Source organism: Macaca thibetana, chromosome 11, assembly GCF_024542745.1.
Source record: "Macaca thibetana thibetana isolate TM-01 chromosome 11, ASM2454274v1, whole genome shotgun sequence".
In the NCBI taxonomy this organism is placed as follows: domain Eukaryota; kingdom Metazoa; phylum Chordata; class Mammalia; order Primates; family Cercopithecidae; genus Macaca; species Macaca thibetana.
The window spans coordinates 35,544,083-35,559,740 of NC_065588.1; the positions used below are offsets into that span (position 1 = coordinate 35,544,083).

Here is a 15,658-nt window from a genome sequence, read left to right on the forward strand (position 1 = left end):
GTAATTGTTATGTTTTTCAAATCACTAGGTCTCTCTGTAAATCAATAGTTAAAAAATAAATTTTAGGTTCTTTTAAAAGTTTTCTGATTTTCAAACTACTTATTAAAAAAGACATGTGAGGGCAAATAAATCTCCATTAGTATTAAAGGTAGTTTATAGATTATTTTTGTTAATTCACTTCAAATAAAGTCCAAAGTAAATCTACATAGTCAACATAGTCAATTAAAAATGTATAATCTCTAAATTTGAAATAGCTTAGTTAAATTTTATTTTTTGCTTTAACATTCAACGAATTGAAATTTGTCTGTACTTAGATATCCAAGCAACTTGATGCTGTAATCTCTTAATTTTCAACACCTATTCATTCTAAAATATACAAAAACTATGCCAAGTTTTTATACTTACCTAGAAACTAATACAAAATATGTCATAATTGAAAAATAACTTTAAGTAAATACTACATGCTACTGAAAGTATAGATTAAAAATTTAAACAATAAAGAAATGAGGCCAGGCGTGGTGGCTCACACCTGTAACCTCAGCACTTTGGGAGGCGGAGGCAGGCAGATCACTTGAGGTCAGGAGTTCGAGACCAGCCTGGCCAACATGGTGAAACCCTGTCTGTACTAAAAATACAAATAAGCCGGAAATCACTTGAACCCGGAAGGCGGAACTTGCAGTGAGCTGAGATCGCGTCACTGTACTCCAGCCTGGGTGACAGAGTGAGACTCCGTCTCAAAAATAAATAAATATAATAAAATAAAGAATGAAATGAAAATTCCATGTAAAATACACAGTCCAGAAGCAACCTTATATGTTTGTTCATCTACTTTTCACACATATACACAGAGGCCATATGTCCAGAAAGATGTTTTCTATTTCACTTTTGTTTGTTCCCTATATCATTCTCTCATTTAAAAAATGTTGCTTTGATATTTTTGAGAATATATCAGACCCCAGACAATTCTACCGCAGAAACTCTTGTGGCAGTGAGAGTTTTGTCTGTGTCTTAGATCTGCACTAGAGGGGCCTGAGCAGCCAGAAGCTCCCAAATATGGAAGGTTCAAATATATTCTCATGCTTAAACTATATTTTAAGAAAAGGCACATATAAACTGTTCATAAACTGGTTCTTACAATTGACAAAATTAAGCTAACACTTTTATATACATTGAACAAGTTAAATTCTGATTTTAACGGGAACCAATGACTATACTGTGGAATTCTTGGCTTTAGTAAAATGAGGAGGAGAGGTTTTTGTTGTTGTTGTTGTTAAACAGATATATGTTTAGGTGCTTAAAGCATTTTAGGAATTGTATATAAGAAACTTAATTGGACAACCTTGAGAGGTGAGCTGAAAGAGAAAATGTTCACTCTCCATGCCCTTAAATGTTTACTTTTCATTTTATACCCCTGTGTTCCATTTTGATTGAATATGTGTGTTTGGTTTTTGGCCAGCAGCATCACCTTTATAAAAATGACCAGATAATTTGGTTAGGCTAAAAACCTTCTGGTTTGAGCCTTGCATTGCAAACGCTACCCATGATAAAGTTTTATGTATATTATCTCACATCTTCATTGTCAAGCAGATATGACTAATACTGGATTCCTCAGGCTACCCTCCATTACCAAATGTGCCTAAACTAGGAGGCTGCTTCAGGCCACCCTCTCTTTGTGCCTCATTTCCTGAGTCCTCTTTTTTTTCTCTGTGTCGCACTCACTCCACCGGTAATCTCATCCTGCCCCCTGACTCTTAGGAAATTGTCCAAATTTCCTAGACCCCCCTCAGCACTCTAGACACACACATGCATTGCCCCTACCTCTTCAAAAGCTCCACTTGGATATCAAGTAGACACCTAAAATAAAGCTTGTCCGAAACTGAACTCATCTTCCCCCTAAAACTTGCTCTACCATAGCCTTCCAATATCAGTTGACGGTATATCCAGGCTTCTAGTTGCGCAAGTCTATAACCTGAGTAAAGAATGACTGGAAAGCAGATTGTGACCCATAATCCCAGCTACCTAAAAATGAAGATAGATTTGGATATTAGAATTGAATATATCATAAAATCATTAAAATGATGTCTGAAATGTTTAAAGTTAACTCATTTTAAATCTAGGATTTAGATTTTAACATTTTCATTTCCTTTGAATATGTCACTTTTTTACAAGCTAAGAAACAGAATCAAAATAAAGCAATCTGGTCCTCCAGGGATCCAAAGATCCCGGCTGAGTCTTTCAATCATTATCAGAATGATATCATAAAACAAGGTGCTAGCAATAAGGTTATACACTCAGAATTATAACCACTTAACTACATTTTTTTCATTAGGAAACAACCAAAGTCCAGTCCTTAAATGCATGATCTACAGAACATCTTGATTTACAAAGGACAAAATGATGCAAATTATATGTTGTCCAACCTATTGGTGGACCAGATCCAGAGCTGATCATGAACTGGTAAACAGAGAAAGTGTTTATATTTTAAAAACTTGCTGTGTGGGATAAAAAATTCCTGGTTGCTATCAATAAGAAAGTAAGTAAAAAATATTACAGATGAATCAAAATGAGGCAGGAAAATAGGGTCTGGAGGCAGGGAACCTAAGGACTTCCTATAACTAAATCAAATGGAAACACTTCAGCTATGATAGGAAATATCCTCTCCATTTACACAGGGTGTATACTAAGTAGCCAGTGGAAACCTCTAGAGGGTATTTAAAACCCCCAAAATTCTGTAACAGGGCTCTTGAGCCCCTATGCTTGGGCCACCCCCACACTGTGGAGTGTACTTTCATTTTCTTTCTTTCTTTTTTTTTTTTTTTTTTTTTTTTTTTTTGAGATGGAGTCTCGCTGTGTCACCCAAGCTGGAGTTCAGTGGAGCCATCTCGTCTCACTGCAACCTCCACCTGGGGGTTCAAGCAGTTCTCCTGTCTCAACCTCCCAAGTAGCTAGGACTACAGGCACCTGCCACCATGCCTGGCTATTTATTTTTTATTTTTTATTTTTAGTAGAGATGGGGTTTTGCCATGTTGGCCAGTCTGGTCTCAAACTCCTGGCCCCGAGTGATCTGTCTGCTTTGGCCTCTCAAGTGCTGGGATTACAGGCATATGTACCTTCATTTTCAATGAATCTCTGCTTTTGTTGCTTCATTCTTTCCTTGCTTTGTTTGTGCATTTTATTCAATTTGTTGTTCAAGACACCAAGAACCTGGACACCTTCCACTTATAACAAACCCACACTGATACTTGATTTTGCCAAGGTCTTCCACTAAAACATGAAGGTAGAGATAAGTATAGGGGATAAGTGAAAGATTCTCCCTGGGGCCTGAAAGCTTGAAGGGAAGAGTAACTCCTCCCTTCGCAGTCCCAGTCCCAAGGCACAAGGCCACTTGCCTCAGCAGGGTGCATCAGCAAGACAGCAGAAGAGGAAAGAGAGCTGGCAGGAAGACACCCACCCTGGCTGGAAGTCACGTACCCCTGAAGATGGAGAAAGAGGCCATCCGGGTACTATGTAGCAGTCACGTCAGACTGGGACACTTCCTGTTTACAGAGGACTATAAAATCCTGTCCCATCCTCACTTGGGGCTGACGCCATTTTAGGCCTCAGCCCACCTGCACCCAGGCGCTCATTAAAACAGCTTGTTGCTCCACACCACCTCGTGCCAACCTGGCAGACTCTCAGGTTTCGAACTGATACAAGAACCCTCAATAAGATACTTAGATATTTCAAAAATCAGTTACCTCATAATAAGAAATTAGACATATTGCATTCTTCCATTTGGTACAAAAACCGATTGACAGAGCAGACTAAAAGAAATGCTTAACTCTAAAGAGGATGGTGACAGCAACACTTTTGACTACAGAATAACTCCTCATTTTCATAGTTAATATTTCTGTTCTTCCATCATGCATATTCCTATTGAAAAACTTGTCAGGAGCTTTTGCCAAGGCCAAGAGATGGAAAACAGAACACGTTCTAATTAGCTAATTGTAAGCTCAGTTAATATCTTTGGGATGGGCCCGTAAAGTCTGGTTATTGTTTTGTTAAACATATGCAAACTACAGGATTCCTTAGCCCTTTGGCTATAGTTTCTGCTCAATATCTTAAAGTTGGGGCAGTCCCACTGAGACTCTTTTCTTCAGGACTGAGGTGGGTGCTAGTCATCAAAATCCGGAATGTTATTGTAGGAGTTAAAATCTCAGTGGGAACACCAGAATGCCAAGGAGCAGGACTGGAACGACACTTGCCCCACCCTTGCTGATGTAGTGGACCAGCAGGGGGGAGCCTATGATAATGAGAAGGCATTAATCAAAAACAGCACAATGCCAAGAGCAGTGCCTTATAAGAGATCGTAGGAGGGCTTTTCTTAAGCCCAAGGTCAATGTAGCCATTGTCTGTGCTGGGGAGCCTTGACGATTTAACTTTACTACTGGGAGTTCCAGCAGCCAGGTTGGTACTGGACAGCGTTATAACACACTGACAGCTACAGTCAAGAACCAGATCCCAGTTTATTTTGCCACCAAGGTTTCCTGCCTTCTAATTTTTCCAAAGTCACACAGAGATTAAGTGGAACAGTGATGACTGAAATCCAGATTCACCTGATACCGTATTGCCTGTACCCTGCTTCTGTGGAGCATTGCTCCAGGCTTCCTGTGCACTGAGAGCTCACAGACAGTTGGTCTGTCAGGCTGCGTCATCTGGCCCACCTAACAGCTGGCCATCCAGCAAGGACTGTTGTTGTCCCTTAGAAAACATTTTAGTGACTCTACACCAATTCTCTGATATTTAACCTTAATTCTTACTTATAGCCCTTGCACATAGTGAAGAGTGGTAATTTGATTAATTCATCCATTCTGAGGACTAAGCTCTGATTTTTCTTATCTTGCCCAAATTCCTATCTAAGGGGTCTGGGGAGTGATACCCTACAAACTATATATTCCTCATCAGATGGCTTTTATTTAACCCTATACATCCTGACTTACTTTCTGATCTTACTCTAGCAAAGAAGAAAATCAAATTATTCTACCTCAAAACATGTTTCTTTGTGATATTTTGAAATGGCCCTACAAAGCTGTGCTTTGTGGGAAAAAAAATTGCATCTGTAAAGAATCTCTATTGACAGCACTAGATATTTTTCTTCCAGGCCCTCCCAGTTCTAAAGAGATTAGCTGGCCGGGCGCGGTGGCTCAAGCCTGTAATCCCAGCACTCTGGGAGGCCGAGGCGGGCGGATCACGAGGTCAGGAGATCGAGACCATCCTGGCTAACACGGTGAAACCCCCTCTCTACTAAAAAAATACAAAAAACTAGCCAGGCGAGGTGGCGTGCGCCTGTAGTCCCAGCTATTGGGGAGGCTGAGGCAGGAGAATGGCATAAACCCGGGAGGCGGAGCTTGCAGTGAGCTGAGATCCGGCCACTGCACTCCAGCCTGGGCGACAGAGCAAGACTCCATCTCAAAAAAAAAAAGAGATTAGCTGATAGTCTAGCATTTTTTAAAGTTCAAAATAGGAAACATTTGTCATCTATTGTCTCTAAGGGCAGCCACTGTGAGACTTCAAAAGAACCTTGGTCTCCACAATCTTTTATCTTACCCTGAACATTTCCTTTCTGTGATTCCAGGTATTTAGACAAACTCAACTGATTGTCAACCAGAAAATGTTTAAATTACCTAAACACCTTCCCTTCCCCCACCACCTTAAATTGTCCTGCCTTTCTGGACCAAACCAATGTATTTCTTAATTCTACTTGATTGATGGCTCATGCCTCCCTAAAATGTATAAAACCAAGCTACACCCCAACCAGCTTGGGCACATGTTCTCAGGACCTCCTGAAGACTCTGTCATGGGCCATGGTCACTCATATTTGGCTCAGAATAAATCTCTTCAAATATTTTACAGAGTTTGACTCTTTTCATAAACAATTGAACAAATATTTCTTGAGTTCCTACTATGGACCAAACAAAAGGCTAGGAAAAAATCTAAAGCCAAACAAACATATCCCATAGTACTTGTCTGCATGAAACTGATGATCTAGTGTAAATAGAAATGGGAGACTGGATATATTAAAGAGCAATAACAAAGCTGTAATTACTTTTGCACCAACCTAATAGATGTTAGTCAAAGAAAAGTAAAATTACATCTGTGATATAAATGATGTAAAGAAGACAGTGCTGTTATGAGAATTAAACTGGAAAAGAGAGTTTGAGAAAACTTCCCTGTAGACTTGAAGAAAGAACTGCAATCTGAAGAAAAAAATGAGTAAAGTTGGTGAGGGGCAGCTTTCCAGGCAAGTGTAATGACCTATGAAAGACTCTGCAATGCGAGGAGCATCTCCCATTTCAGGATAGGAAAGAAAGTGTGGGTCAAGAAGAGGCTTGGGAAGAAGGAAATTAAGATTCTGTAGGGGCTATGGACAAAGTTAAAGATTTTAGTCTTTCCCAAGAGTTATGAAAAGTAATTGAGAGAAGAACCACAGGATTAGATTTGTATTGGGAAAAGGTCACTGGCTACTACGACTGGAATGGATAGGCTCAAGAGAAATGGGTGCACATGTGCAGCACATGACATGGATAAAATGTTCACAGCAGTATGCTGCTCTTAGTAGCCCTGAACTATAACAAGATCAAAGGATTATCAAGAGTAGAGTGAATAAATACATTGTGCTGTGAAAGTATTACCATGTAATATGAGAATGAACAAACAGCTACACACTACAACATGAATGAACTTCATGCACGTAACATTAAGTAAAAGAATACAGACAGAAAGATGTAAACAATGTGATCCTATCTGTATAAAGTTAAAAGCAGGCAAAACTAACGTGGTGTTAGAAGACAGGATAGTGATGACACTAGGAGTGGGAAGGGCTAGTAATTGAAAGGAAAGCAGTATGGGGGGGGGGGCCTCTGCAGTGCTGGCAAATGCTCTTTCTTAACCTGGGTGGTGGTTAAACAGGATTTGTGATAATGCATTGAGCTGGATGTTTCTGTTTTATGAAGTTTTCAGTGTATATGTAATATAACATTTAAAAATATTTAAGAAAATTTAAAGAGTAAATTGCCAGGCACGGTGGCTCACGCCTGTAATCCCAGCACTTTGGGAGGCCGAGGTGGGCAGATCACGAGGTCTGGAGATCAAGACCATCCTGGCTAACATGGTGAAACCCATCTCTATTAAAAATACAAAAAATTAGATAGGTGTGGTGGCATACACCTGTAGTCCCAGCTGCTTAGGAGGCTGAGGCAAGAGAATTGCTTGAGCCTGGGAAGCAGAAGTTGCAGCAAGCTGAGATTGTGCCACTGCACTCCAGCCTGGGTGACAGAGCAAGACTTTGGCTCAAAAAAAATAAAAATAAAAAATAAGTTGGTAGAGTTATTGAATGGATGTAGAGAGATTAGTTAGAAAGCAATGGCAATAGTCCAGGTCGGAGAAAACAGTTATTCTTGAATCTTGATAATAATGGTGATGGAGAGAAGAGGACTTATTCAAGGGCTGTTATTTAGAGGTCACAATGAACAGGATTTGGTGGTGAATTGGTTGTGGAGTATGAAGGATGAGGAGGTGTCATGGATGATTTCTAGGGATGACTGAGTTAGGTAGGAAAAGAGGCAGTGCTGTGTTTATGAAAAGGGACAAAGTATAGAATGAATGACGATAAGGGTAAGTACAGAATGAATGAGGATAAGGGTAAGTTTTTATGTTTGGTGGCAGAAATGTAAAGGGTCAACCAATGATCACCTGTGAGAAAAGAAGGGAGGGAGGACTGGGCTTTTTCAGAGAGCAGGAAAAGTTTGAGGCCAGTGTACAGAGTGGAATGGTGAGAGAACTAAAGAAATACAGGAGGATTGCTGAATGGTGCTGACAACTCTTTTGAAGTTGATCATCGTGAATTTATAGTGAACATTTCACCTCGAAGAGTGACTTGCTCCAGCAGCACTCAGCTGCTCTTTTCCAGATATGAAGAGAACCAGTGATTAGGATCACACGTGATTGGAATTTTGTCAGATGGGTATGATCAGTATAGTTTTTAACTTATCATATTAAGTCAAAATATCAGTGAAAGATTGTGATAAAACCCAATTTTCCATTCCATTATAAGGACAAAGAATTTTGAATATTCATCTGATCAGAGTTCCCCCAAGAACATGGAAATTCACCTGAGAAGATGAGACAGAGATGAGGGGAGTCAGTGTGACATTTGGACCCTTCGTCATAGGCCATAGGTCTCCAGAATTACTCCTCTCCTCTCTAAGCATAATTTCTATTGCCACTGCAGTTACATATTACCATCTCTCTTTCCTTTCCTTATCTTTCTATTTATTATTCTTTTTTTTTCAAGTCTCTTTCTCTCTTATGTCCTTTTCCTTTGTGGGGATTGTACAAAAGATATAAGCATGAAGTGGACACATTAAAATTGTGTAGGAACACCAGCAAATTTGGGTCTAGAGAAACTGAATTGAGAATAACTTCATGTTTCAGCTTTTTGGACACATTATTTTACATACAATCCAGGCTTTAGTAACCAGTAGGATCCATTGCAAAGACAGAAAGTTCATACAATTTCAGCAACATGCCATCGGACATTTGTAACCTTGACCCAATTGCAAAGAAAGCAATTTTATTATTGGCATGTGCCTGTCCCCTTTTCCCTTTCTTTTGTTAATACTTTATTTATGGATTCATTCAGTCATTCTGTTACTTATTCCACAAACATATCTTAAGTAACTACTATGCATCAGATAATGAGCACTAGCTCAGTATCCTCTATCAACTCACACTTGGGGGCTTTTAACCCAAAAGGACTACCTCTCCTACAAAATTATCCTTCTCTCTTCAATGATATAGCCACCCAAGGCGTTCACCTTTCCCACTGCCTAGACAGAGCCAATTCATCAAGACAGGGGAATTGCAATAGAGAAAGAGTAATTCATGCAGAGCCAGCTGTGCAGAAGACCGGAGGTTATTTATTTATTTATTTATTTATTTTTGAGATGGAGTCTTACACTGTTGCCCAGGCTGGAGTGCAGTGGTGCAATCTCAGCTCACTGCAAGGTCCACCTGCTGGGTTCATGCCATTTTCCTGCCTCAGCCTCCCACGGAGTTTTATTATTACTCAAATCAGTCTCCCCAAGCACTCAGGGAGCAGAGTTTTAAGGATAATTTTATGGGCAGGGGGAAGCCAGTGAGCCAAGAGTGCTGATTGGTCAGGGATGAAATCATAGAGAGTTCCTTTACCCAGGAATGAACAAGGACAGCTTGGAGGTTAGAAGCAAGGAGTCAGTTAAGTTAAATCTCTTTCACCATCTCAGTCATAATTTTGCAAAGGCAGTTTCAATCGCTCCCTTTGGGTTTTATAACACCTTAATCTTAAGCTGTAGGTTATGAAGACAGGAAAAGGCTGTCAATCACTCTTGCTTTTTCCTGCTATAGGGGATGTAGTCGGAATGGGAGTAAACCCCAAGATGAGAAGAGTGGAACCACTTTGCAATTGTCTGAGTGTATTCATGCTGGCCTGGTTGAGCTTCCAAGGCTTGCATAGCCAAAACATTAGTACTCTCATCTATAGTTTTACTAGAGTGTTTAAGTGAACAGCCTACTGTAAGGTAAATAATGAGTCCTGGGATGAGGGTTACAATTCCCAATTTTAAAAGTAAAGATTTGAAAGCATCAGTCTGGGGACTTCTAACCCACAAAGAATTTAGAATTTAGCCTAAATTGCAGAACAAACCTCAAGAACAACTAACAACAGTGTGCTATAGTTTTTCTTCTGAAGCACAATTTTTCTCCAGTCCCCATTTTTATTAAAAACAAATGATGATAGAATTGATTTGTTTACAAAATAAATTTCAGTCTTACTGTACTTGGGCTGATTATTTGCATAAAGTACAGCAAGAATAATTATTTGTCACTTTGGCATTTTAAATTGGCTTTACTAGAACTCTTTTCCATGAAGAATCTCAGATAAGACTTTTTAAAAGTTGAGACCAGGCATGGGTTTGTACCCTCAAATTCCTTTGAGTGAGATAAATTCCTCTCCTCTTGAGGTCCCAAGATAACTTGGGGTTCCTGGGCCTGTTAGAAAGTGACATTCTTTACTTACCACAGGTAGGAACCTTGTACAGAGACTCTGTTTGGATAAGGTATGTGGTCAGATGCCACAACAGGCTTTAATTGGCTCTGTAAGTCAACTTTGATTCTTTGAAGGAAGTATACTATTCCATTCAAAGCCTTGGTAAAATAACCAATTTCTCCAATTGTGCCCTGTTACAAAAGAAAACAGATTCTTATTGTACTTATGCAATTAACGATACTGCCATAAATTGAGAATGCTCACAAATAGTTTCCAAATTCTGGGGAAATCAGGTAGAGAGGAACAAATATGATCTAAATTTTTTTCACAGGAGTATATTTTACTCACTTGTTAAAAGTTTCAAATAGCTCTAAATAAATACGCTCTCTTGACTCTGAAAACAAAAGGTTTAGCAATGTTTAACACATTAGTGCTCCATGAGAGTCCTAGAAGTTTGTTTTTTCCCTCCATTCCAATAGCACAACTTTTAAAATTATCTGAGACCTGCACTCAGAGTCCTATATCAAATTATAAACTGCCTTGTGAAAAGGATCAAAGCAAGACAAAATGTCTGTGGATGACAAAAGCCTCTAGCCACTATAAAAGGTACAGTTGACTAGGAATTTTGGTTACTTCTGTGGCATACAACCATTTTATATAACAATTATAATTATTGGTAATATACATTAAATTATATCAACATTATAGAAGTTTTCCATAATTTTGGAATACATACCAATAACATATTTATACAAATACTGTCCAAAGAAAACTAAACACCATTCACTTTTCTATTCAAAAAGTTTTTTTCTACTTTAATGTCACAATCTCCCACAGTTATTAATCAGAAACCTGCATTTAAGAGCATCTGTTAAATTTTATAGCTGATTATAAGATCATTTTTAAAAGAGGACTGAAGTGAGACAACAATTGTCTGTGGATAAAAAATATTTTAGGGGAGCCACAGTTAAAGGCACAATTGACAAGGCAGTTTACCTCTGTGGCACACAGTCATTTAACATAATAATTATGATTATTACTGGTAACATATACTAAGTCATATTAGAATTATAGTAGCTTTACTTAATTTTGAAATGTATACCAACAAAACATTTACACAAATGTAGACCAAAGAAAGCCAAACATTATTTCATATTTGATAATGCTTCCTGTATGGTTTTTGTACCAAAAAAGCCAAATGTCATTTTTGGACTTTAGAGGATGTAATATCTAAAATATTAGGTTAGAAAGAGACATATTTTACAATTTAATTTTGGAAAGTTTGTCAAATATCAAAGGTTTAAAATGCTGGATATCAAAAAATAGAATTCCGGTTCAGAGTAAGTCATTAATTTGGCCAAAATGATGACTCCAAAAATTTTTTTGAAAAGAAAACTTTTACTCTGATAGGAGACTTAGCTTTCCAAGCAAGAACCAATAAAGATAGCATGAGGCTAATTACATTTGTCTCTTCTCTCTTCTCCCTTTTTTTCTCTGCCATTTACCCAAAGGAGAAAACAAAAGCCTTTCATTATCCTTTAACATTACATAAAAATCATCTTCAAAAGAGAAAAGCAAATTTAATGTTTGCATTAGTGTATTTTTAAAGTAAGGCTAGTTTCTTAAATAAAATTTTGTTTCTCTATCCAGTTTTTATGTTTTACCATAAGGTAAGGTTTTCATAAACTTTTTACAACCCTTTACAATTTTCCATCAAACAGCAGATCAATTTTGTAAGAAAACCCTGTTATTTGGACATGCATGCCCAGATTCTGGCCCCATAACAGTATCATTTTAATGTTTAACCTACAGAAAAAAAACTAAATAATTTCTTTAAAATCTTAGCCAACTCGTTTATACCCACAGAATTTTTTTATAAGATTAACCCTTTACAAACCCTTTTCACTTTGCTGAAACCTTTAGTTTTGTTCTGTTACTCTTGTAGGTTAAGACAATCTTAAAAACCCTCTGAACTGGACAAAATTACATTCCTTTTATCAAAAGCCATATTCCCATGCCTTCTTAAAATCTTTTACCAAAAACACATTTCCTATATACCTTGTATGTAAAACTGTTTCCTGGGGGCGTGCCCAAGATGGCTGAATAGGAACAGCTCCAGCCTCCAGCTCCCAGCATGAGTGACACAGAAGACGGGTGATTTTTGCATTTTCAACTGAGGTACTGGGTTCATCTCACTGGGGCATGTCAGACAGTTGGTGCTGGTCCACAGGTGCAGCCCAACCAGTAAGACCTGAAGCAGGATGAGGCATTGCCTCACCTGGGAAGTGCAAGGGGGAAGGGAATTCGTTTTCTTAGCCAAAGGAAATTCAGACACACAACACCTGGAAAATCTGGTAACTCCCACACTAATACTACACTTTACCAAGGGTCTTAGCAAATGGCACACCAGGAGATTATATCCCACACCTGGCACAGAGGGTCCCACACCCATGGAGCCTCCCTCATTGCTAGCACAGCAGTCTGAGATCTAACTGCAAGGCAGCAGCGAGCCTGGGGGAGTGGTGCCCACCATTGCTGAGGCTTAAGTAGGTAAACAAAGCGGCTGGGAAGCTCGAATTGGGTGGACCCCACCACAGCTCAAGGAGGCCTGCCTTCCTCTGTAGACTTCACCTCTGGGGACAGGGCATAGCTAAACAAAAAGCAGCAGAAACCTCAGCAGAAGTAAATGTCCCTGTCTGACAGCTTTGAAGAGAGCAGTGGATCTCCCAGCACAGTGGTTGAGATCTGAGAATGGACAGTCTGCCTGCTCAAGTGGGTCCCTGACCCCTGAGTAGCCTACTGGGAGATATCCCCCACTAGGTGCAGACCAACACCTAACACCTCATACGGCAGGCTACACCCCTGAGACGAAGCTTCCAGAGTAAGAATCAGACAGCAACACTCACTGTTCAGCAATATTCTATCTTCTGCAGCCTCTGCTGCTGATACCCAGGCAAACACAGTCTGGATGGTCCTCAAGCAAACTCCAACAGACCTACAGCTGAGGGTCCTGACTGTTAGAAGGAAAACTAACAAACAGAAAGGACACCTACACCAAAACCCCATCAGTACGTCACCATCATCAAAGACCAAAGTCAGAGAAAACCACAAAGACGGGGAAAAAGCAGTGCAGAAAAGCTGGAAATTCAAAAAATCAGAGCGCATCTCCCTCTCCAAAGGAACGCAGCACATCACCAGCAATGGAACAAAGTGGGATGGAGAATGACTTTGACGAGTTGAGAGAAGAAGGCTTCAGTTGATCACACTTCTCAGCATTAAAGGAGGAACTACATAACCAGCACAAAGAAACTAAAAACCTTGAAAAAAGATTTGACAAATGGCTAACTAGAATAACCAATGTAGAGAAGTCCTTAAAAGAACTGATAGGGATGAAAACCATAACACGAGAAGCAAAGGCAAACACATTCAAAAGCTAGCAGAAGGCAAGAAATAACTAAGATCAGAGCAGAACTGAAGGAGATAGAGACACAAAAAACCCTCCAAAAAAAATCAACGAATCCAGGAGCTGGTTTTTTGAAAAGATCAACAAAATTGATAGACCGCTAGCAACACTAATAAAGAACAAAAGAGAGAAGAATCAAATAGACACAATAAAAAGTGATAAAGGGGATATCGCCACTGACCCCACAGAAATACAAACTACCATCAGAGAATACTATAAACACCTCTATGCAAATAAACCAGAAAACCTAGAAGAAATGGATAATTTCCTGAACACTTACACTCTCCCAAGACTAAACCAGGAAGAAGTTGAATCCCTGAATAGACCAATAGCAGGCTCTGAAATTGGGGCAATAATTAATAGCCTACCAACCAAAAAAGATCCAGGACCAGACGGATTCACAGCCGAATTCTACCAGAGGTACAAGGAGGAGCTGGTACCATTCCTTCTGAAACTATTCCAATCAATAGAAAAAGAGGGAATCCTCCCTAACTCATTTTACGAGGCCAACATCATCCTGATACCAAAGTCTGGCAGAGATGCAACAAAAAAGAGAATTTTAGACCAATATCCCTGATGAACATTGATGCAAAAATCCTCAATAAAACACTGGCAAACCGGATCCAGCAACACATCAAAAAGCTTATCCACCATGATCAAGTTGGCTTCATCCTTGGGATGCAAGGCTGGTTCAACATAAGTCAATCAATAAATGTAATCCAGCATGTAAACAGAACCAAAGACAAAAACCACATGATTATCTCAATAGATGCACAAAAGGCCTTTGACAAAATTCAACAGCCCTTCAGGCTAAAAACGCTCAATAAACTCGGTATTGATGGAACATATCTCAAAATCATAAGAGCTATTTATGACAAACCCACAGCCAATATCATACTGAATGGGCAAAAACTGGAAGCATTCCCTTTGAAAACTGGCACAAGACAGGGATGCCCTCTCTCAACACTCCTATTCAGTATAGTGTTGGAAGTTCTGGCTAGGGCAATCTGGCAAGAGAAAGAAAAGAAGAAGTCAAATTGTCCCTGTTTGCAGATGACATGATTGTATATTTAGAAAACCCCATTGTCTCAGCCCAAAATCTCCTTAAGCTGATAAGCAACTTCAACAAAGTCTCAGGATACAAAATCAATGTGCAAAAATCACAAGCATTCTTATACACCAGTAACAGACAAACAGAGAGCCAAATCAGGAATGAACTCCCATTCACAATAGCTTCAAAGAGAATAAAATACCTCGGAATCCAACCTACAAAGGATGTAAAGGACCTCTTCAAGGAGAACTACAAACCACTGCTCAGTGAAATAAAAGAGGACACAAACAAATGGAGGAACATACCATGCTCATGGATAGGAAGAATCAATATCATGAAAATGGCCATACTGCCCAAGGTAATTTATAGATTCAATACCATTCCCATCAAGCCACCAATGACTTTCTTCACAGAATTGGAAAAAAATGGAACCAAAAAAGACCCCGCATTGCCAAGACAATCCTAAGCCAAAAGAACAAAGCTGGAGGCATCACGCTACCTGACTTCAAACTATACTACAAGGCTACAGTAACCAAAACAGCATAGTATTGGTACCAAAACAGAGATACAGACCAATGGAACAGAACAGAGCCCTCAGAAATAATACTACACATCTACAGTCATCTGAACTTTGACAAACCAGACAAAAACAAGAAATGGGGAAAGGATTCCCTATTTAATAAATGGTGCTGGGAAAATTGGCTAGCCATAAGTAGAAAGCTGAAACTGGATCCTTTCCTTACTCTTTATACCAAAATTAATTCAAGATGGATTAGAGACTTAAATGTTAGACCTAATACCATAAAAACCCTAGAAGAAAACCTAGGTAATATCATTCAGGACATAGGCATGGGCAAGGACTTCATGTCTAAAACACCAAAAGCAATGGCAACAAAAGCCAAAATTGACAAATGGGATCTAATTAAACTAAAGAGCTTCTGCACAGCAAAAGAAACTACCATCAGAGTGAACGGCAACCTACAGAATGGGAGAAAAATTTTGCAATCTACTCATCTGACAAAGGGCTAATATCCAGGACCTACAAAGAACTCAATCAAATTTGCAAGAAAAAAACCACCCC

At 39.2% G+C, this 15,658-nt stretch overlaps 1 protein-coding gene across 3 annotated transcripts in view; it reads right to left on the bottom strand.

Moving 5' to 3' along the window:
* Positions 1 to 15,658, bottom strand: part of ABCD2 (ATP binding cassette subfamily D member 2) — a 123,742-nt gene that overhangs the window by 22,802 nt on the left and 85,282 nt on the right. The window contains exon 11 of one of the 3 annotated variants that reach the window (XM_050750132.1): positions 11,961 to 12,341. The exons of the other annotated variants lie outside the window; for them this stretch is intronic. Coding sequence (XP_050606089.1) covers positions 12,338 to 12,341 — 4 coding nt within the window. The 3' untranslated portion in view covers positions 11,961 to 12,337. Of the gene's footprint in view, positions 1 to 11,960; positions 12,342 to 15,658 lie in introns of those variants that run through there. 3 annotated transcript variants of the gene reach the window in all.